Consider the following 24024-nt stretch of genomic DNA (forward strand, 5'->3'; position numbering starts at 1 on the left):
AACAGACAGACTTTTCTGCTTGGCTGTTTAAACCACTTTCTTCACTTCCGACGGCGTGAGGCTCCGTGCGGGTAGAGAGGCTCCACTGAACCGATAGGAGAGTCGGTTCGACCCAAGCGGCGAGTCGAGTCTTTAGCAGCACCGGAGAGGAGACGCTGTGAGCGGCTGAAGCCTCCGCGGGACCCTGGGCAGGAAGGCTTTGAGTTGGTCAGTGTAGGATCATAATTACAACAAAAAAAAAGCTCCTGTGAAAGGTTTTAAACATGGTTGGGGAGACAGAGGTAAAGGAAAGACCCAAGTCCAACCCGGACTACCTGATGCAGCTGATGAACGACAGGAAGGTGATGAGTTCTCTGCCCAACTTCAGCGGCATCTTCACGCATCTGGAGCGGCTGCTGGATGAAGGTAAAGTGGATGAAAACAGCACTTTATTCACTTGTTTTCACTGAGTTTCATCCCATTCCCCCTCAGAATAAATCCACTCACTTTCACTTTTTTTTTTATTTAATGCTGCAAATCCACATGGATCTGATGGAAGACCTCAGTTTGTGTCACACACACGCGCGCACGCACGCACACACACACACACACACACACACACACACACACACACACACACACACACACACACACACACACACACACACACACACACACACACACACACACACACAGGGCATTTGGTGATGGGAACAAACAGACAGTTGTTAGTCTTACCCAGTGACCTAATGCTGCTGCCCATCCCTGTGCGGGAACGACAGCCTGTCACTGTGTAAAACCGTTGATTCCAGGGCCTTAGTAGTAGTAGTAGGGCTGGGCGATATGGATCAAAACTTTATATTTCAATATTTTTTTTCCTCAAAATGGTGATAAACCATATAAGTAAATTCCTTGTGCTATTTTTAAACTGTACTTGGTGAATAGAAACCTGTCTGATTCTGATTCTGAAATCTCGATCATTTGAAATCAAACGAAGTCTGACTCTGTAATAGTCATTTTTTGCTTTTTTTTTTGAACAGTATGATAAATTGGGGTTTCGTTTATTCAGACAAGATTTTTCCCGACATTTTTTTCGACTTGTCAACTGCCAGAGGAGTTCTGCTGATCGCCTTTGATGGTTCCTTTGAAGTTTCACTTGACTTCTATGTAATAGTTCCAGCCAGATTAATTTTGTATGGACGTTAAAAATTGTCTAACCAGAAAAACAATTCAGGGTAAAATTTGCTGATGGAAAATTGTCACACATGCACGTATATTAACAAACAGCTGCAGAAAATGTGCCACTTTAGGCTTTTTCTCCTATAAGGGACAGCACGTGTGAGTGAGTTCTTTAGTGTGGGTGTTTAGGGAAAGGTCTGGGTTAGGACGCACTCAGAAATCTATCACACTGTGCTTTTTAATGCTGTTTTAAGAAGTAATGAAAGCAGCGACTCCTAAAACAAGTCTTTCAAAACTAAATAAGCTATTAAAAATATTTATTTTTATATAGGCGATTTTGTAATTAGCTATATCACCAAAATAGAAAACTCGATATATCTTGAATCTTGATATATCGCCTAGCCCTACTCATTAGTGCATTTCTCCTGCTGATGATTGACTTTGGATTCTGTGCAAGTTTGTTTGTAAATCTGATACTCACCCACGTCCAGAAAACACATTTATGAGCTTTGAATATCACACATCTGAAGGAAATTAAAGTGGCTTTAACAGATTTTTTGGCTGGATATACTGTCCAACTGTGGGGTGTCACACCCATTCAGCACAGGGGCCACGTTTGACCAATACTCAAGTTAACATGACCAAATTTGTTGCAACATCACTTTCAATGGTCTACAGCAGACATCTGCACCTGGTGGCCCAGGGGCCTTGGTGCAATTTTTACTGGCCCCAAAAGTAAATGTGCAAAAACACTCCAAAATGCACAGAATGCACAAAATGACAGAAATATACACAAAATGACAGAAATATACACAAAGCAACAATGTAAATACGTTAAAAATTTCCAAAACATACAAGAATACACAAAAAGACAGAAACATTTACAAAAGAATGACAAAACGTGCAAAGATACTTAAAAAAATACACAAAACAATGGCTAAAATGCTAAAAAATGACAGAATAATAGACACAGTATCAAGAAAAACACACAAAAATACACTTATTTACTTCAAAAACACACGAGAAACCCCCTAAAACTTTTCTAAAAAAAATAACATCAAATACACACAAAATGACTCCAATAATCACAGAAGACAACAAAATACACAAGATGGCCACAAAAATATACAATACAACAACCAAAATACATAAAATGACTCCAAAATCAGAGTAAAATCATAGTGTCATAGCTTTAAACAGCCAACAGAGGGCGGAAGGCTTGGTACGCGCAGAACAATTACATTTTTGAAAAAAAAGGCTAACGATAGGGCTGGGCAAAAAATCGATTAATTGAATTTGTAGATAAAAACAATTTTGAATTTTGCAAATTCAATTTAAAAAAAAAAAAAAATTATGATTATTATTATTAATTTTTTCCACCACAGTTTTTTTGGACTTTTTTGAGTTCCGACGTTAGCCAGTCCCCTCTTTGTTTACCCTTTGAGTAGCTATATGTGTGTTCCACAGGCATGTTCAATTTTTTATTCGCACTATGCTGAGATGCTAAGGGAAGAGTTTATTGCTTTTTTAAATGTAATGTTATATGTTATAGATTATGTAGTTATCTGATTTCTTAATCAGAAAATTTAAGCTACTGTAAAGTTGCTGTTGCACTTTTGCTTAAACCTGGGTTAAAGCTTGAAATAGTTTAATGACAGAGACTCATTTACTTTTTATTTTGAGATTGTTCTATGCATTTTAACTCTTGAGGACAATCACAGCAATAAAGTTGCACCTTTGACAATATATCTGATGTCGGCAGTCATTTGTGTATCAAAAGTGCATCAAAATCGCCCAGCCCTAGCTTTTTTAACATACAACCATCAGAATGAACCAACAAACCAACTAAAATTTAGGTTTGCATCCAAATTACTCACATTTATATCCACTCATCTGCTTATTGATTGTGATCCCTTAATTTAGCATTACGTTTGAGTATTTTGTGAGAGATTTACAGTCTAACAAAACCCATTCTGTTTCAATGGACGAATTCAAACCACCTTGATTTGATGAAAACGCATTTCTCGCATTACTTTGAACTAATTTTTCCACATCAGTGAATCTGAACTGAAAATAATTTCATCTGCAACCTTTTGACCAGGATTGTATAAGTTTTAGCTAATATTTCATGTTGTTCTATGACACTCATGTCCCTCATTTGGCCCGCGCTCTTTGTGTTTGCCACATGTGATCCAGTGGGTCAGCTGTGGTCAGTTGGCCGTAGCGTTGACCCTATGGCGAGTCCCATGACGCCTCCGTCCAGGTTTCTTCTCACACCAAACCACCTCCGATGTACAGCTGCTAATAATCATCCCACACATGTGATAATGTGACACTCGTGGTTGGCATTAAAAGTCATTGGAGCGTGGCCCGTTTGTGTCTCCTGCCTGGTTGAGCTTCACTTTAGAGACACCCAAAAGTTTTTGTACTTTAGCTATTGTCGTCTGGCTGCGAGTTTTGTTGCAACACAAACAGTCGTGTCCGGTCTAAATTTAATCCCATGACAGGTTGAAGTGTTGAGATAAGGCTGCCCCTCCACCCCCCTTCTTGCTTTATCTCCTATTCCTTCAACTCTCTTCTTCTTCTTTCACTTCTCATTTTCTACTGGCCAGTTTCAGCTCAAGTGTGACAAAAGACCGAGTCCGTCTGTGCGTATTTTGTTTGTGATCATCAATTTGGTGTGTGACGGGTCAAAGGGGGTTATTAGAGGATCATCGCAGCCAGTGCAACAGCGCCTGTAATCACAGTGTCCCGCTGTAGTTATTATGGTCAGACTTATCACCCTCAGAGCCCAGAGACATGCCTGTTAGCCTGCTTAGGTCAGATGATATTTGTGCCTGCAGGCACTTATCGTATGTGTGTGTGTGTGTGTGTGTGTGTGTGTGTGTGGGGTCCTAATGCGCATGTCTCGCGTATGTGTTTGTAGGTTGGTGGTAGTCAGTTATTATAGTGCTAGTGTGTCATTACAAAGGCATCACTGGTCATTGACACGGCACTAAACAAACACACAGGCAGACAAACATAGACACATTTTTATTAGCGCCTGTCTAGCAAAACCTAAAGCATATTTCTGACCTTTGAAAAAGTTTTTTACGATGATTTTTAATCGCCAAACTTGAAAAAGAAACTCAGTTCCTCGTATGCAGACTTTTGGGAAACAATTTGGTGTAGTTGTTCTTGCTTGAGTTTATCCTACTTGTTTTTAGTTGAAAGTGATTTACAGCGTTATCGGGCTTCGTTTTTTGGCAACATGAAGTGCAGAGAGTAACAGTTTTGGACTTGAGTAAGATGACTTTTGCTAGAAAGCTTTGTGAAGACCACAGCAGCTGTGGAGAAGGTCACTGTGACTCAGTAGTGCCAGAGGTGAATGGAGTACAAGTATACACTTGCGTTACTGTAAATTAGTTGATTTTATGGGTACTTGTACTTTTTTGAGTACATTTCTAAATCAGCAATTTTACTTGTACTTAAGTACATTTTTTTTTAAAAAAAAGTAAAGTAATCTGTTACATTTGTACACCCAACCGTTTTTTGTTTTTAAATGATCAACGGACATTGTGAAACTATAAAAAATTAAATGAAGAGAAGACAATCAAATGCATCACATCATGGCCAACCAATCAGATTAAACGTAATGCACCTCGCTAAAAAAGCCTACAATGTTGGTTATTTTCTCAGTTTTAGAGTTCATGAATGTAGCTATACTTAGAGCCCGATAATTATTTTTTTTAAATTTTGAACTGGATTCATTGTGTAATTTTATTTAAAAAAGAATTGGACATTTTGACAAACGTTTTATTTTATACAGATGCCTTTATGGAAAATAAATTAAGTTCAAATTGTGTCCAGTTTTCATCTCATACATGAGATGTTTACTGTATGTAAGGGAACCGTGGCAAGATTTATTACCAAAAATAAACGTAAGGGGTGAAAGTAACTAGTAACTTTTATTTTGAGTACTATTACATTGAACTACTTTTTACTTGTACTTGAGTATTTTATGTATGACTTACTTGTACTTGTACTTGAGTGCAATTTCAATATATATCTGTACCACCTCCATACAGACAATATTACCTGTAGGCTAGCACTTGTATATACTGTATGTATATATAATCCTTTATCCTTTATTCTTTATATGTATTATTATCATTATTGTTTCTGGGAGTTTTTTGTTTTTCGAACCATCCACCGTTAACGACACGTTTCCATCGGTGGCATCGGCTCTACACGGCTCTACACGGCTCCACACACCCAATACTGTTTTTCCGAAGCATTTCCATTGAGCACCAAACTGACATGTGAAACTGCCATATTCCATGGATTGCAGTATTTTGCTGCCATCCTCACGAGATCGCCAACAAAAATCAATGGCGGCCAAATGGTTCCTCTCTGTGTGTGAGTTGATTCTCTGAACCAATCAGTGGCTGCTTTGTGCCTACGTCACATTTTCAGACCAGGGCTGCTTTTTTTTGGAAGCTCAACAAAGGAGGCTCCAAAAAAGCAGCACCAAGTACTTTTTCCCAGTAGAAAGGCTCAAAAAGAGAGTAGAGCCGATACCGCCAGTGGAAACGTGCCATAAATCCTTGTATTGTTTTTTAAATTGTAATTCTGATACTCTTTACACCTCTGAGAAGCCCGTATATCAGAGAGGATGAAGGTTTTTGTGTGAATTGAGCAGAAAGGCTGTGAGTGATAGAGGAGGTTTGATTAGGAAGCATTGAGTGGTTAGATTCTACATTATGGTGCAGAATGCACTGTCTGTCTGTCTGTCTGTCTGCCTGTCTGTCTGTCTGTCTGTCTTTCTGTCTGTCTACCTGTCTGTCTGCCTGTCTAACTGTCAGCTGTCACACTCAGAGCTTCCTTTAACTCTGGTGGCAATGAGTCATCGGGCGTCTGAGGAAATGTGAGCTCTCATCCACACAGTAATAAACGAACCCCCCACCCCCCCACCCCCTTTCCTCTCATGTCCTCAGAAATTGGCCGGGTACGCAAAGACATGTACAACGACACGCTGAACGGCGGCATGTTCAACGGACGAGACATGGAGGAGCTGCCCGAAGCCGTCGGCCCCGTGGCCCAGCTGCAGGAGAAGCTCTACGTGCCCGTCAAAGAGTACCCCGACGTGAGTGGATGGCTCCGCTGACCTTTGACCTTTTTTATTATACATGTTAACTTTTCACACTTGTCAGTTTATCTCGCATGTGTCAAACCCATGGCTCGGGGGGCCAAATCCGGCCCTGTGGAGCATCCAATTAAGGCCGAAGGAGAAAGTTAAAAAATTACAGAGAAAACATGAATCATTGCGTAAATTAAACTCAATATTATTTGGATGATTACGGTAATTTTTTATGATAAAATAGAAAAGACCTTTATTGATCCCCAAGAGGAGAAATTGCAGCAACAACAGAATGCACACACAGTAAGAACAAAATAAATACCAACGTAGGATAATTGTGCAAATATACAACTGTGGGACATGAGTTAGAAAAAAAAAAATACAAGTGAAATACAATAAATTAAAATTAACATTAAAAAGAAAGAAAACAAGGGCATAAAATAAAAACAAAACACAACAAATGTGTAAATGACAAATGAAGGAATATGAATGAAGGGATATAAGAGTGGTTACAGTGATTGAGTTAAACAGCAGTGTTGAACAGTATGACATAATATTTCCCTCAATCAAATAGAAATTGGCCACAAAATCTAGGAAATCTGAAGTGAAGATCCTGTTGGGACTCATATCTGTCACTTATTGCTTGGGTATTGTTGGTTTCTTACATATTTTGGATTTTATGTATACGTAGAAGTGCAAACTATGGCACAATAATATTGAAAATACTAATTTTCTTGCAGAAAATCGGTGGCCTACCTAAGACTAAACTGCTCAGTATTTGGCCCCTGAACTAAAATGAGTTTGACACCCCTTATCTCCTCTTAGTCACGGTAACACTGCCGGAGAGTCGACGCGACTCGTAACCATTAAGACATTTTACTTTCCATTTCATATCCGGAGGCCGGTTTCACTCTGAGATCATCTTTGCTCTCGCGGGCTGATGTAATCTGGACTTAAAATAGATCAATTTTTGATCCCCGGCTGGTGTTTCCACTCATACTGAAATTAATCTTCGCACTCATAACTCAGACCAATGATTTATTTATTTCAAAATGCTACAAATTCTCCCCCTGTTACTTACACCAGTGGTTCTCAAAGTTTTTTGGCTCAAATACCCCTTTCTCTTATTTCTGAATCCAAATACCCCCTTTTGTCACGCTACAATATTTTGCTCAGAATATTATGAAATAACAACTATAGAGCATAATACTGAATAAATGAGTGATGACACATTTTAGATAACCCAATTATGTATATAAGTGGAATAAAATGCTATTTAGTGCCTCCTTAATAGATTTATTTTCTGGTCATCTCCCACCTGGTGTGGGAACAAGGCTGATCCTTGTATTTTCAGTTCATGTTCTAGTCAAAATCATTTCCATCATCATTATTTTGATTATAATTTTTAACTAAAAATAAATATTATAAAACCCCATATTTTTAATATTTTATTTGTTAATTTTACACTCTCTCAAATACCCACTGTAGAACCATTGAATACCCTTAGGGTTCAAGCGAAAGAACTCATAAGGACACATCAAAGCAATCCGCAGAAACCTCTGAGGAAGACTGACAGTTGGCAGTCGAAACATGTCAGGAGATCACAGCAAATTTCAAAGTAAATTTCCTGGAAAAAAAATTGTCTGAATAAATGAAACCATGACATCATTTAAAAAAAGAAGACAAAATTAATTTGCTAGAATTAAAAATAAACATGATAAAACCCCATAATTTCATTAAGTCATTTTCCACTTTGTCTTTCTCAAGTACCTCCTTGTTCCTAGGGGTACACATACCCCCATTTGAAAAACACTGACTTACACCATGAATATTTATCAGGACTTCAAAGGTGGATTAAGTCTTTTCCCACCAAAGCAAGAAGACAAGTGCACAGCGGTGAAGAGACCCCGACGAGTACAGCTAAGCGCTTCAATACAGGTCGCCTTGATCCAGGATAAATAGCCCACATGATTTTTTTTCTCCATGCATCAGCTCGCCAATCACCCAACACAATGACAGGCTGTCCTCACTCACATGACGGTGGGCTAATGGGACGCACACACATACGTTGCAGTCTGCTGCAAAACGCTTCAGATCAAGGATAAATTTAGAGAGTCATTTCCACTATTAGGATTGGGGCTCTGGTCAGTCGGGGGTCATCGAGGAGGTCGGGATTCTGTCACAGATTTGAGGGCGGGGGGGGGAGGGCGGCTGGGAAGTTGAGGTATTAAAAGTTTAAAGGACTTAGGAAAGGAGGGCGATGTTGGACGATGTAGAAGATGAGAGCAGAGAGACACAGAGGACTTGTGGCACATTAAAAAACACACACACACATACACACACAGGAGGACAGCTGTCTAGTTAATCACTCAGTCTTACTGACAGATAAGGTTAGGAGAACGCTGCTGTCCTGTCATGCCACAAGCACTCGTATAATGAGCTATTTCTGTCTCTCAGTAACACAAACACATCACAACGACCCAAACCTCAAAGGCACACTCAATGGTGGCCCATACAATTACTCACACCTTGTTAAAACACACTTTTATGTGATTCAGCAATCGTCAGCTGTGGTTTCTCCTCATTTTCACGATCTTCTCTTCATCTAGTTCAACTTCGTCGGGAGGATTCTGGGACCTCGGGGACTGACGGCTAAACAGTTGGAGGCCGAGACCGGCTGCAAGATCATGGTGCGAGGAAAAGGCTCAATGAGGGACAAGAAGAAGGTAAAAAAAAAGACAGAAAACATGTTTTTAGAGCCTTGTGGTATTTCAATTACATTTCCTGTAATCAAACCCAAGCAACCAATACAAACACAGATTCTACTGCATGAATCCTTCAGTCCTTACTGTCCTTTCAAAGGCTGCAACAAGGCTGAGATAAATTGTTTTGTTCCATAATCTGTTTTCTTTTTCTAAGAAAGGAATCTACAGAAAAATCCTTGTATTCACCTATAAAGACCAAAAGTGAGTCTGGATGTGGCACTGTGTTAAAAGGTGTAAAAAGTGTAATCCACCATCACTGGTCTGACTCTGGAAGCTTATTTTGTTGGCAAAAAGTAACATGTTATAACTATTCAGTTCAAGCACTAAATAAACTAATTTGAATAGATTTTAGTTGCGTCGACGCAGTAAATAATCAGTTGCAAAGTGCACAGATACCTTGTCATTATTCTTTAAAGTAGATCTCTGGTTAATCCATACTGTATTGTATTTTCTTGGAAAACGTCGTTTGCTGTGCGAATCCAAGGCTCAAACAATCTATCTTGGATGCATTCGTGTTTTGCATTTTTGATTTGGGCAAGGCCTAAAATCTGTGCAAGTTTGTGGCTTGAAGTCCCGTTGGTGTCCCCAAACTCTGATTTACATGTCAATAATTGCAAAGTCAGCTTTGATAGGATCCATCAACCCTGTTCACTGTACAGGATAAGCAGGTACAGATGAACAGACAAGAATCTCCTCTTTTCCAGATATTGTCAGTTATCTTGATCATTGATCCTGATCACGGTACCTTATCATGATCATTCACACTTTAAAGGCTTGGAAGAAATGTCTATCCCCATTGATAAACATAGAGTAGTTACAAAAAATACGATGAAATGTGCAATCCAGGTTCGATCCGGATGAAATTCTGTGAGATAATTGAGAAACCAACTTGACATAACTGAGTCAAATTTCATAAAAATTGGCCAGTTACAAACCAATATTTTAATTTTTTAAGTTTCGCCAATGATGAAAGATAGGGATTGTTTGATTTTCTTAAACTGATCCAGAATCAGTATACTCATCCAAAATTCAATGAATCTTCAATTCCGTAAGGTCTACCTTTGATTAAAATGTCGTCGACATCCGTTAAGTAATTTTGATATGATCTTGCGAACAGACAAGCAAGCAAACAAATATTTAAAACAAAAAGAAGCATTTGTAACACTCATGCATTGCAATAATTACGTTCAAGTTGAAGATAAAGATCTGGCACGTAGACAGAGCTTTGTATACTGGCTATCAGTCATTCTGCATCTGTGTTGGTAACCATTCAAGCCAACTGGACGTGGCTCCTAATGGAGCCAAACAATTTTGACCACCTGAGTGGAAACAAGGGAAGTCAGCTCAGGTAGCCTTGTCCGGAGCTTTTGGACAATCCTCTGCCATCACCTCCGCGGCTTTATGCTGACTGTTTGCTGTGCAGAATAATCAACAAGTATTCACTGCAGCCTGAAAACGTAACTGGAATTGAAGAAGAAGCCACTCATAGGGACTTTTATATGGTAATGGTACACTTGGGTTATGGGGGCGCGAGTTAATGTCAAGTTAATTTGAGGTGGTTGTTACGGTCTGTCCCTGTATGTCAAACCAAAGTTGGATAGAAGACCTGTCCAGGGTATTCTCTGCTTTCCACTTTGGCTACTCAGTGATAGGTTCACACCCTTTTGACTCCAGTGAAACACTTTTAGAGAACTTTACAGATTAAAGATCAAACAGAACAGGTGCAAAAACACCCTGAGAAAACTGTCAGTGCCTTTCTCCCTTTCTCTCTTTCTCTCCGCCCTTTGCTTTTTTTTTCTTTCCTGTCCTGGAGTTCTGTCCATCTGTCCTCCCTTCCTCTCCCCCAGTGTCTACTGTTGGACGCAGTTGACTCAAGCGTTCCAAACGGCAGGTGGAGCAAGTCCAGCATTCCTCCCCCCGCGAAACTTCCCCCTCTAGCTCTCTCTCTGTCTTTCTCTCTCCAGAACATTCCCTGCCCTGCACGCCCCTCGGAACAGAGAGGGAGACACGCACAGAAAACACAGCGAGACAAGAGGGGAAGGAAAACAGAGACACAGTGGGAGGCAGCTGAGGGAGAGTGGAGAGAGATGTTGACTTTTAGGCGTTCTTCAGAATGAAGCATCTCACATGACAAAACAGCTACAGAGGATACAATCTGTCCAAGCACCATGCAGAGACAACAGGATTTAGTGCTGCAATTTTAACCAGGTTTTTTGCTAAGCCGCTCTGTCAGGCCTGTTTTCTCCCTGACCATTTTTTAATTTATAAAAACCCATGTCACTTTAACTCAAAGCAAAGAGTTTTTACTAAGTATTGCCTTCTTTGACTCAGATTTGTGACTTCAAGGAGTCACCGTGGCTGGGAAGCTGTCAGTTCTTGTCAAAGAATAGTTACTCACGCCTTCCAACACAGAGACAGAGAAGCTGTGACACAGGGAACTTCTTAACGACGCTGTTGATGGACTTTGTTAGTCCAGGGCTGAGCCCCAGCAGCTGTTTCCTGTTGCTTCAAGTCTTTCCTCTCATCTGTTGCTTCGTACTTATCGTATCAATTGTAGAGGAGTATCCGATTATTTGTCCAGGTGTTAACAAACAATCACTTCTTCATTCTTTGATCTCTCTAGCAACATTTGGGATGAGTTTCAAGCCATCTTGCTTTGAGGCATCCATACTGGACCCGATTACTTTGATTTTCAAAGAGGAAGATCCAAACCGAAGTAGTTGTATTTGTTAAAGTGATAAAGAAACAAGATTCCCACATTCAGGCTCGGGGTAAGCGTTTGTTTTAGGAAAACCAAAGCAATCAATTCTAAGATGGGCGTGGGAGAGTTACCCAGATCTGTTATTTCAAACATAAAGACGAGTGAGTAAGGTAACTGATCTCAGCAGTGGGAGATCAGAGACGTAGAAACATAAAGAACTTTAAGGAACAAAGATTTACAATGAAGAAGAATACACTAAAAGCACAAGGTTAATACATTATACAAAACAAACACAATAAACCAGAACAAACAGTTTTATACTTTATACTTCTTAAACTCAAGTTGGAGACATACGGTACCAGTTTGATCAAACTTGTTGACTTCACCTTTACCAGTCACTGCTAGGGGTGTCCTGATACAACTTTTTCATATCCAATACAATGCAGATAAAGCACTTGTGAGTATTGGCCGATATCGATATTGATTCGATGCGATATCAGCACAAATTATTGCCTATTTTGTAGTGTGAAATGTTATAGACTCGCCCATTTTTTATTAGAAGTCTGGAAAGGACTGCTTCTATAGGAGATTGTAGATGCAGGCCGATATAATCCGACACTTGTTTTTTTTTTTAGCTAATATAGGACCAACATCGGGACACTCCTAGTTACTACTCTTCAAACACAACGATAGAACCCCTTATCTGTATATGTCCCTGTATAATTACATCAAGTTCATTTTGTCTTCTTTTTTGAATAATATGTTATGGTTATATTTATTGAGACAACTTTTTTCAGGAAATTTATTCTAATCTCCTGACATGTTTCGATTTAGGGAAACGAGGGAACATTTTTCCTCTCCCACACCTGGGACAGAAAAACTCATAAGGACACATCAAAGTGATTAGCAGATGCCTCTGCGGAAGACTGACAGCCGGCAGGAGAATAAAGTAGATTTTAAAGTCAATTTCTTGAAAAAAGTTTGTCTGAACAAATGAAACTTGAACATATACGCCCCAGCATGTTTTCAAAATGTGCCATAAAGTGTATAAACAACTATTTCATTTACTCATGTCTGGATCCAACACGCCTCAATCTGACGCAGTTCTGCGTAACATTTGGCAATAAAAAGTCTATATAAACAGAAACTCTTGATCTATTTTTACTACAACACTACTATTTTTCTGCACTAGTTCTTATGAGTGATGAAAAAGACATTGTGCCACAGGGGAACCGAGACGTGCAAGAGATGTTACTACGACTGTTGCGTAACCACTAAAGAACAACAAGGTCATTTCACGGGTTCGATCCGCCTCTGAAGCTGTATTAGACGCCCTCGTACTCTGGGTTTGAGTGTGTGTTGCTTCAGAGGAAGCTGAAAAACCGAGCCAAACGAGAAGAAAAAAAGTGAAAGGCCCAGTTTGAGCGGAGCATTCAAAGTGGATTCTTTTTTTCTTTCTTTCAAACACTTTCAGGAGGAGATGAATCGAGGGAAGCCCAACTGGGAGCACCTGAGCGAGGACCTGCACGTCCTGATCACGGTGGAGGACACGCACAACCGGGCAAAGATTAAACTGCAGCGGGCCATCAACGAGGTCAAGAAACTACTCGTGCCCGCTGTGAGTACTTTCTCTGATTTGATTCTGCGTATCACAGTTTGTACGGGTTTGGTTGGTCAAGCTGGGAGTGCAGTGTGTTGGTATGCATGGAAGGGGGAAGGGGATTGTCAGCCCCAAAAAACTGTGTGTGCGTGGATGTGTGTGTGTATGAGAGTATGTGTAAGGGGTTAGGGTAATTAGGGAACAGGCATAAAGGGGTTTCCATGGTAACCCCGGGTTGTTTGAAAGACTGAGGGAATGAATGGAGGGTCTGTTCACTCGTCCTCTCCACTCCATCACTCCTTTCACTCGTTCACAACTCACTTCATTACCAACTACTGGCTACAGTATTCCCTCTTCCTCCTTTTAGTGCACGGGAGAACATTTGGATTGCACTCCACGGCATTTCTCAGATTCTGCTGCCCACCTATTACCCCCTCCCCCTCCCTCCCCATGCAGGCCACACACACAAACATGACAACACATGAACACACACACACACCCTGTTCGAGGCATATTTTGCAATCGTACGGCCCCATGAGGCTGTGCAATTATTCAAAAACGATTACAAAAATAAGATCATCAAGATAATCCTCCGCCCCGCCCCGCCCCACTCGAAGCTAAAGCTAAAGCTAGCCTGCAGCCTGGCCAACACAAGGAAAGTTTGCAGCAAAAATGCTAATAAAGAAGGAAGAATTAATACTTTACACCTTTTTAATTTATTTGCCTTCAAATAAATATATGTATATATATTTTAGTTTTTTACAAAATTGAACATACTTGATTTTAGTGTTTGAAGGATTTTATTTTACATCTTTTTGTACAAAAAAACAAATAACTTTTTGGTTGAAAAATAATCGTTTGAATAATTATGATTTCAATTGTGACGCGATCGTGATTATTTTGTTTTCTATAATTGATCTGCCCTACGGCCCAGTTTTTGCTTTGACAATCACATTATTCAGCAACAACGGTAAGAAAATCAGCCGTCACTTCCCGTTCGCTCTCAGCACGGTGCGCGTTAAAACACTGACTACCGCTAGTCAGGAGCTGAGCACCTGTTAATCTATGTTTACCCACGAGGGTGTTTGCATGTCTGTGTGTGCGGGGAGGGACAAGTTAATGATATGTGTTAGCTTAACCCAGTCGACCTTCCTCTTAGAATGTAAATCAGTCAAGCTCTTCACCGAGCTGTAACCGGAGCTTAGAAGGCAGCGCTTTTGACACTGAATACGTCTTGTGTGATACAGCGGTCTCTTTCAATGTCGGGTCAACTCTTTTATTCTGTATTTATGCACAGAAATTATTGCATAGATCAAACAGGCAGGGAAGCACACCGCGGACAGTGTCACACATACAGTACATTCACTGGCTCGGATTCATCTAAGATGCATGTTTTAAACTGTGGGAGGAAATAAGAGAACTAAAGAAAGCCAACGCAAGAATGTGCAATGTGCAGCTAATCCAGACTTTACAGAGCACGTTTTTAATATTGTTGGCTGGAAACACTGAGGTTAGATGGTTAGATTTTAAGAAACAAAAGAGTTTCTTTAGTGTTAAACTCCGAGAACTCTTTGGTTTTTAATGGTAATGATGATACTTTACTTAATTTGTGGAAAAAAAAATTATTTAAGCAGGTTAAAAGAAAGAAGTAAAATGAACATAGAAAGTACAAAGAGCATGGGCACCCCCCCCCCCCCCCCGCCCAAAAAAAACCAACATAGATAATAATCATGTTTTGTTCTCAAACAGTGGTTTCGAAACGTTTTCTGTTCCGTTTTTCCGTCCGCCTTTAAAAAATAAACGAAATTTCAACAGAATTGTTCAAAAAAAAATTTTTTTACCTTTATTGAAAAAGCTCAGAATTGTTATTCTTCTCCTTCAAAACTCATAAAACAATGTATAATCACATTTTTCAAAACAGTTAGTTGAGTACAAAGATTACCCCCGCCCCCCCGACATGCCCCCCAGTTTGGTAACCACTGTTCTTATGGATGCCGGATGAAGTTAATAAAACATATCTAGTCCTACCCTTCCATTGTTGCTTTTCTTATTTTACTTCATGTACCGTGATGTGTAGGAAAACAAAACAGAAGAAAAGAAAAGTAAAATCTAATTTATTCCTGCTTTTGCTGACAAACAGAGGACATCACTACAAAACAAAAGCATGTATATCCACAATTATCACATGGAAGGGGGAGTATTGTTTCTTTGCACTGTGTGACGTCCAGTTTTGTTTCCAGATGCATCAGGAATTCTTAATATGTCTCAGCGTACTGTGGTATTTGTTGGCTTATCTTGGAATCAAACGGTTTGTTGTTGTGTGTGTGTGCGTGTGTGTGTGTGTAAGTGAGCTGATTGTTTTGCTCTGCTTGTGTCGGTGTAGGCCGAGGGTGAAGATAACCTGAAGAAGATGCAATTGATGGAGCTCGCCATTCTCAATGGAACCTACAGAGACGCCAATGTCAAGATGCGTAAGGATGACATCATAGTTAACATGTGGAGGAGGGTTGGTGGGTACATTGAGGGGAGGGGCGGGGGGTCACAGCACAGGAATCCACTGTATTTAAGAACAATGGCTCTGTTTTGCCCTTTAAATGGCCTGTTTGTCTTCTCCTCTTCTGCCCTGTCCATTGTGTGTATCTGTGTGTGTGTATACTGTATGTGTTTACCTCACTGTACATTTGTGTGCCCGCGCAGCCACCGCCGCCTTCCCCCTCGGGACCCCTCAGGCGCCCCGGATCATCACGGGCCCCACGCCCGTTCTGCCGTCCAGCCTGCGCAACCCGGCGCCCGTCAACACGCCCACCCTCATGCCTCTGATTCGTCAGATTCAGAGCTCCGCCTTGATGCCAGGGGCCAACCCGCACCCGGCACTGGTGCAGCAGGGACCCGAGTCCGGAATCATCTACACACCCTACGAGTATCCGTACACGCTCACGCCATCCATATTGGAATACCCCATTGACTCAACTGGAGTATTAGGTATGCAAACATGGGCAGTTCACCACTCCCATGTGTGGTCATTGATGTATTATGAGAAGTGGGTTGTGGCTTTCAATGAAGTGGTTTTAAAAACTCACACGTTTTAACTTTTAACACGTTTACACGCAAGCATGAGTTTGCTGGAACTCACAATCGTAGATTGGCTTTCTTTAATGCACAATGTTAGTAAAGATGCTGGAGACAAACATTTTTGATCAGATAAAGACAAATTGTAGGCCTCAAAGATCAATAAATTAAAAAAACAATGTAAAAGGTTGAAATTGCTGCTCAAAAGTTGTATTTTTTGGATCTGCACTGTATGTTTTTCCACATTGCATTCTGGGATTTCATGTAGTTACCCCCAAAAAAGTTCTACTAAAGTGACTTCCCAACACATTTATGGCATTTTCATGGACTGAAAGGTGTGGCAAACGATGGCAGATGTGTATTTCGGGGCTTACGCGGAAAGATTGCAATGAGCCGAAATTCAGAGTCACTTCAAAGTGAAGTGATATCACGGAGATACCGGAATAAACTAGATCAAAAAAGGAAGTGAAGAGAATCAAAAGACAAAAGACAATGATTTTATTAACATAACAAGAATTAAATATGTGTTTATAAATACACATAAAAAAATTAAAATATACAAGTATAAATATTAAGGGTGGAAGAAAAAATTGATTTGGTGATATATCGCAATATTTCACTGCACAATTATCGTGTCGATCCAAAAAATGTCTAAATCGATTTTTTAAATCATGTTTTTCAATGAAAAAACAACATTTAATTGCGCTAACATATGCATAGTACGTAAATGCCCAGTCACGAGGTATCAGTGAACGCACCATCAGACCCTGTTAAACTACCTCACTCCTCAATGCGTTTGAGCTTGGAAGTTGATTGCACTTTATTTTCATAAAACATACTGGCCACTTTTATAGATGTATGTGGTTAGAGTTTAAGAACTTCACAGAATCAGAAGCTGTTGAAACGGTTAAACTTTTTTGAAAAATCTAATTTGACAGTTTGATAAACATTCCTCTTGGTACTTGAATTACAGTTACCATTTACTTGTTTTCGCAAGTAAAAAAATGAAATAAATTGTATTTCATACCATTTTGTACTTGTAAAGGTGAAATTTGTAATTATTGATATTGCGATGTATATTGTATTGTTTAGGATCGGGAAATACAGTATCTTATCGTGACATGCAAATCGTGAATCGTATGGTATCGGCAGATTTATGGCAATGCACACCCCTAATAAAATACATTTTTGAAGTCGTTTACAATCTGTATCGTACAATCCCAGAAATTTATAGGTAATCTAAGAAAATGTTTGTATTCAGTGGGATGTGCCACGCTCCAGCAGTAGACCCCGCCCACTTTCTCTACCCGGAGCTCTGATTGGCTGCCACATCCACTTCTTGTAATACATCCACAGTGTACGCAGATACTAGCAGATGCTCATTGTCAGGCTAACAGTTCCTTCTTCCTGTGTTTTCGCAGGTATGGCTTTCCCAGCCAAAGGCTAAGCTAAGCGAATGCACACACATGGACTGGGTTGCAGAGACCCCCCCATTCCCCCTCCCTTACATACAGTCAAAGAGCAAACCCCTCCCACTTTGCTCACATTTGAGGATGACAGATTTCTCCGCAGTCGTTCCGTAGTGTCCATTCCTGTTGATTAGCAGACTAGTGTTGTGGTGTGACAGCTATTAATTAACATTGTTTTGTTTGTTTTTTTAATAGTTCGGCTTCTGCTTGTAATGTTTTTTAACACGTTTCTAGTGAACCCGTAGATAATGTAGGAGCTACTGCAGGTTGTGATGTTAACATTATGTCGAAGCTTACTTTGAGGGACTTTGCTTACAGCTGATGTTGATACTACGAGTGAAGCTTTGTAAGAAATTAGTGGATTCATCTTTTTCTTTTCTTTTTTTTTTTTGGTGTAGAACACAAGACCACAAAACAACAACAAAGGATTTAAAAATCTTACTTAGACACTTTTTTTTTTAACTTGTTTTTCACCCTCTTGCCTTGACCACTTTGTTGAATTCCTGGTTTTGACTGATGTTAGTGCCATGAGTGGAACTTTGTCTGATGTCTCCTGATGAGTAACCCTCTGTGTTCTGTTTTGGCGAATGTCAATGGCTGCTAGCAGGTGCCATGACCACTAAGGTACGACGCCACGACAAGAGAATCCATCCTTACCAAAGGGTAGTGACCACAGACAGAGGTTAGTTAGCTCACCACCCACTTTATGTACGTGTGTGACCATGCGTGTGTGTGTATGTGTAAGGGCTGGGCAATATATCAAGATTTAGAATATATCAAGTTTCCTATTTTGGCGATACAGAAAATTACAATTTCGCCTATATCGATGTATTTTAATTGTATTGGTAAATTTGTATAAAAGTACTTGTTTTAGGAATCGCTGCTTTTGCTACTTCTCAGAACTCACAGTTAGATAGTTTTGTCTTCTTTTTGAATAGTATGTAAAGTTGAGGTTTCGTTTATTCAGACAAGGTTTTTCACAAAATGTTTATCTCCCAACATGTTTCGACTGTCAACTGCCAGTCTTCATCAGAGGAGTTCTGCTGATTGCCTTTGAAGTTTCACTTGACTAAGTGAAATCTAGTGAAGACTAGTGGCAGTTGACAGCCGAAACATGTCAGGAGATTTAAAAAAAATGTGAAAAACCTTGTCAAAAAAAAAAAAAAAAAAAAAACTCAACTTAACAAACTATTCAAAAAGAAAACAAATTGAATCTCACTGGAACTATTACATGGAAGTCAAGTGAAACTTCAAAGGAACCATCAAAGGCGATCAGCAGAACTCCTGTGCGAAAGACTGGCAGTTGACAGTCGAAACATGTCGGGAGATAAAAACTTCAAGAAAAACCTTTTCTGAATAAACGAAACCTCAACTTTACAGTTAGATGGATTGCTCTCTTCTAAAAAAAACTTACACATGCTGTCCCTTATACGAGAAAAAACAAAGAGTGGCACATATTGGCTAACTGTTAATAAATAGGCCTGTGTAGCATTTTTTCTTTGTGGTCAGACATTATTTGGATCAAAAATTTTGAGATTTATATCATATATTTCCATTTTGAGAAAAAATATCTAGTTGTTGTCCATATTGCCCAGCACTAGTGTGTGTGTGTGCATGCAGAACGACGGACCAATTGCAGCTCACATGTGTCTGTAACACGGCATGCCTAAAATAAGTAACTACTGCGTGGAAAAGGTGACACGCCCACGCGGCTCGGGTGTAGAAATGTGAAATATTGGGAGCGGACTGGGAGGATCCACGTCAGCCCCCTCCTCTCAGATAGTGGGAATGGATCGTTCCATTCATGTGACTCTCGGTCCTTGTGACTCTGGAGTGTGGAGTCGTCTCAGAAAACGTTTTGTTGATGTTTATCTGCACACCCTGTGAGAAGCTTCATTCACGCCCACACTCATTCCACTAGAATTCCTCAGATTTTTAATGATTTACTCGATTAATTAAAATCCTGTCTTTTGCCAACTTATTACATGATGACACTTAAGGTAACTTAAGGTGATTAAGACTTTCCCTGAGGGTCGTTCCATTCCTTCTGATTCCTGATCATGAGTTCTTACTACTAAAACACAGCGTGTGATAACTACTGAAGTCTGTGTTATATGCTCTATTTGTATAAAATACTGTTTGTGGTCTTATCAGTTGCCCACTGGACTTTTATCATTGGGGCTGTTTACATCCTTTTTCATCTATTCCCTAGCCAGAGTGGTGCTGTTACCATGTACGTAGCTGCAAACAATGTGTATATAGGGATTTAAGTGCTTCTGTGACGCTTATGGAACAAAAAATATTTGTAGTTTTTTGTTTGTTTGTTTTTTAGTTTGCAAATGTTTATTTTTTATTTCTATGGTATGCTTTTTATAGGTGAAGTGTCCCCCCCATGTAAACTTTTATTCAAACTGTGTGTAGTTACTACTGTTGAAGTCGCCGTGAAGGTGACGAAATGAAGGCAGTGTTTTTATGTTTGTTTTTTTGTTTTTTTGTTTTTTGCTCTGTATTTAAGACGAGGTGATTCTTGATTCACAGGCCTCGTCACTGTTTTATGCAATAGAAATGGACTAGCTAGCTGCAATATAAATATATAAATATATATATTTGTGTGTGTGTGTGTGCGAGAGTGTTTGTGTGTGTGTGTGTGTGAGCGATGAAGCTCTTGTTGTACACAATGAAAAAAAAAACACTAAAAGGCAATAAAGATAAGAAGATAAAGAAAGCCGACGCCTCTAAATTCTTGTAGTTAGTCTGTTTTATTGTGAAATTTGTTGCTCTAAAAACACCATCTCTGACTTAACCTCTCATCGCTGTCTCCTACAGTGCCTCTTTGCTTTACTGTAGTGTGTAGGTGCTTTTCTAATACAAATCAAACCATAATCAATAATCTCTCTTAATCACACCAGTGTTGAATCACCATGATTTGACCCCTGCTGATAAATTATAGCTTGAATTGTAAGCGAGGGGAAAAAGTCTCTCTTCGAGGCCCCCCGAACATTTCTCTTCAGGCATTAAAAGGTCACTCTCTCACCCACATGAAACCAGGGGTGGACTCGGACAAAAATTCAGCCCTGGCATTTTCTATCCAGACCAGCCCACTACATTATCACCACGTAGAAGTCGTTATTAAGTCAGTGTTGCTCAACATGTGGCTTTTTATGTCTTTGTTTTATATTGATTATTCCCCCCGAAAATCTTAAAATGAGCAAACTTTTAACCCCTTTTTACCTATTTCCATTTTGCAACTTCCTTTGTCACATTTTTGCCCATTTTCAAAAAGTTCTGACACTTTTTGTCAGACTTTTGCCAGTAAATATCCCTTTTTTTCCCCATTTTTTGTCCATTTTTCCAGGTTCTTTTTGACACTTTGCTCCAATTTTTGTCCTTTCTTAATTTTTTTTGGGGCTACTTTTCATCCAAATAAGCCCAATGAATATCACTTGTTTCTTTTTTCCTTTACATTTTACATCTTTTTCTTCCAGTTTGCCCTTTTCCACTATTGTTTGCAACATTTTGCCCTTTTTCACTATTGTTTGCCACCTTTTGCTGGTTTAAGCTACCCTTTTCCATTACATCCCACCTGGTTCCTCTTTATTTGCCCAATTCTTGACCACTCTTGACTGCTTTTGGCCCATTTTAGTCACTTTTCGCTCTTTTCGTGCTATGTTTTTGCCATTTTTGGACAATTTTTGGCCACCTGTTAGCATGTCTGCCTCCACTCGCTGGTCAAATTAAAAACATAGCAGACCGGACCGGCCCACTTTGGGTCGACGGCCCTCCATGGTGATGTCTGGTTTGCCTGATGGCCAGTCCACCCCTGCATGAAACCATGCTGTTTCTCCTCTCTATCCATGGTTTCACTGTCTCTCTGCGCTAGACGTAGCCAAGCTAGCATGAGTAGCATCACTATAGCAGCAGTCGCACAACAGGAGGGGGTGCGTCTTAACATGGGCCGCCAACGCCTCCATGAGCGGCCCCATTCCTTACATCAACACCCGTTGGTTGATGTACGGAAGTTCTTGGCTCATGGAGGTGTTGTGCGGCTCGTATGTACTGTAAGCCCCGCCCTCCGCCCCCCCATGCTGTGCGACTGCCGTAGATCTGCCTTGTTGTCATCCCGACGCCACTAGCTGACACTAATCTCTCTTCTATCTTTTTTCTTTTTATGTCCCCCCTCTATGTGCCCTTTTTTGTTTTCCTTTTCACGTCTGTCCGTCTGTGTCCGTCTAACTCTAGCTGCCACGGCAACTAACCCATGACCCCCCTTGACCTTCTGACCTTTCCGCCCACCGATGACCCACCCATCTCTTCCCCCTGCTGGCATTGGCCCACGGCCCCCGCCACTTCCTCAGCTCAGCCAACCAGAGACCAGAACATTGGGAACAACCCGGCTGCTTCTGTCTAATCAACCAACCGGACGACAGCGACCGTGAGGATAAAAACCTCAGGACCCCGCCCACCACCAAGTCCTTACTCAAACTTTTAACAGTGCCTTCCATCCAAAAAGTCCAAAGCGTGCCTGCCTCAGCATAACCAGTAGAGAAGAGGCCCCTAAACTGGTGAGGGGCTCCTCCACCAATCCTTGGCCATGCAATGCAATAACAATGACTTTATTAATGACATGGCAACATTAATCAGCACAAAAACCCCTAAACTAAACGAGATATGTGGACATTTTAAGTATTTCCCACCCTGTCACTTGTTTCTTCAGGCAACTATTAACTCAACTCATGTTCAAAGTGGTTATCTTCATCTTTGCTTCCTTCCAAACACGTGTTTTAAGACAGATTTTAGTTCTTTTGGTTGAAAAAAAGAGGTTTCTTCAACTCTGCCCTGACAAGTTGGAAGTTTGGGTTTCAAACGAATGAATTTTTGGGTTTGGGTTCCTTAAAAGCATTGATATCAATCAGTTTGTGTTGAGCACCAACATGTTGTTGACCCTCATAGGTTCACATCGGGATAGATCATCTCATTTGATAATCTGGGACAACTTTTAGGCTTCAAAGAAACAAGATGTGAATTTGCGAAACAACAGCTAAGTTGCAGCAGAGCACACGCACGGTTACCATTTGGTGCTGATTTTCTCCACATTGTGCAGAGGTTCAAAAATCTCCCATCCAGTCATGTTTCAAACTCAAAACCCACAGGCCAAATCTGTCCCACCAGAGCTTCCACTTCGACTTGCGGAAGGATTTTGTTTGTATTTTTGTACATTTTGGTGGAAAACATTACAACAAAAACACAAATCATTATGCAATTCTCCTTAAAGTTAAGTTCCAGATAACTCATACCCCTCAACTGTTTGCCAGAACTATCAAAAAAAAAAAAAATGTCCCAAATAATTCTTCAAATCACAATTAAAATTGTAATTTATACAAATGTAATTAAGTTTTTACACCTTTTTTATGCAAAAATCTAAACATGAGTTCAAAAATGTTAAAACTGCTCTTTTTAGATGTTGAGAACATTACGCTCAAACTAAGTCGTATGTGAGTCAAGGAGTAAAATGAGTGAGAATCCTTTAGATCAAAGTCATGGCCTAGGGGGCAAATCCAGCCCTTTGGAGCATCCAATTCAAACCAAAGGTGAAAATCAAAAATCAGAGAGAAAACATGAATCATTGTGTAAATTAAACTCAACAATATTTACAGGGGCTCACAGTTTTCCCGGTGCTTATTATGAGATGATTCCAGTAATTTTTAATGTTAAAACAGTTGAAAAAACTCAAAATTCTTAGAAAATCCCTCAATTTTCCTCAAATTATGATGTAATATTTTACTTAATTAAATAGAAATTGGTCACAAAATCTAAGAAATGTAAAGTGAAGATCCTGTTGGGACTGATATTATTGCTTGGACTTCTTACATATTCTGTATTTTATGAATAAGTGCAAACTAGGGCACAATAATGTTGAAATTACTTGTTTTCCAGCATAAAATCTGTGGCCCTCTTGAGATCAAACTGCTCAGTATTTGGCCCCTGAACTAAAATTAGTTTGACACCCCTGTTTTAGATTCTCCCCTGGTTCAACACAGCTAGCTCATTAAGGCTTGATTACACTATTAGATTCAGGTGTCTTGAAGTGGGAGGGGCAATCCAGTACTGGACTATGGTCCATTTACACAAAAGGGACAAAACCA

General features: G+C 40.0%; 1 protein-coding gene across 4 annotated transcripts; it reads left to right on the forward strand.

The window, feature by feature from the left end:
* Nucleotides 1-263: 263 nt before the first annotated feature.
* Nucleotides 264-23307, forward strand: qki2 (QKI, KH domain containing, RNA binding 2). Of its 4 annotated transcripts, none has more exons than XM_028475564.1 (9): nt 264-405; nt 6135-6283; nt 8887-9003; nt 13218-13361; nt 15727-15814; nt 16041-16325; nt 17810-17833; nt 18486-18563; nt 22121-23307. In XM_028475564.1, exons 1-9 carry the CDS (start codon nt 264-266, stop codon nt 22141-22143), a joined length of 1050 nt encoding a protein of 349 aa, XP_028331365.1. In that variant the 3' UTR covers nt 22144-23307. The 4 variants fall into 4 exon arrangements, with proteins under 4 accessions (XP_028331365.1, XP_028331366.1, XP_028331367.1 ...); XM_028475565.1 differs by having other exon boundaries at nt 18489-18563; XM_028475566.1 differs by lacking the exon at nt 17810-17833.
* The last annotated feature ends 717 nt before the right edge of the window (nt 23308-24024 follow it).

This window comes from Gouania willdenowi, chromosome 19 (genome assembly GCF_900634775.1).
Source record: "Gouania willdenowi chromosome 19, fGouWil2.1, whole genome shotgun sequence".
NCBI classification, from domain to species: Eukaryota; Metazoa; Chordata; class Actinopteri; order Blenniiformes; family Gobiesocidae; genus Gouania; species Gouania willdenowi.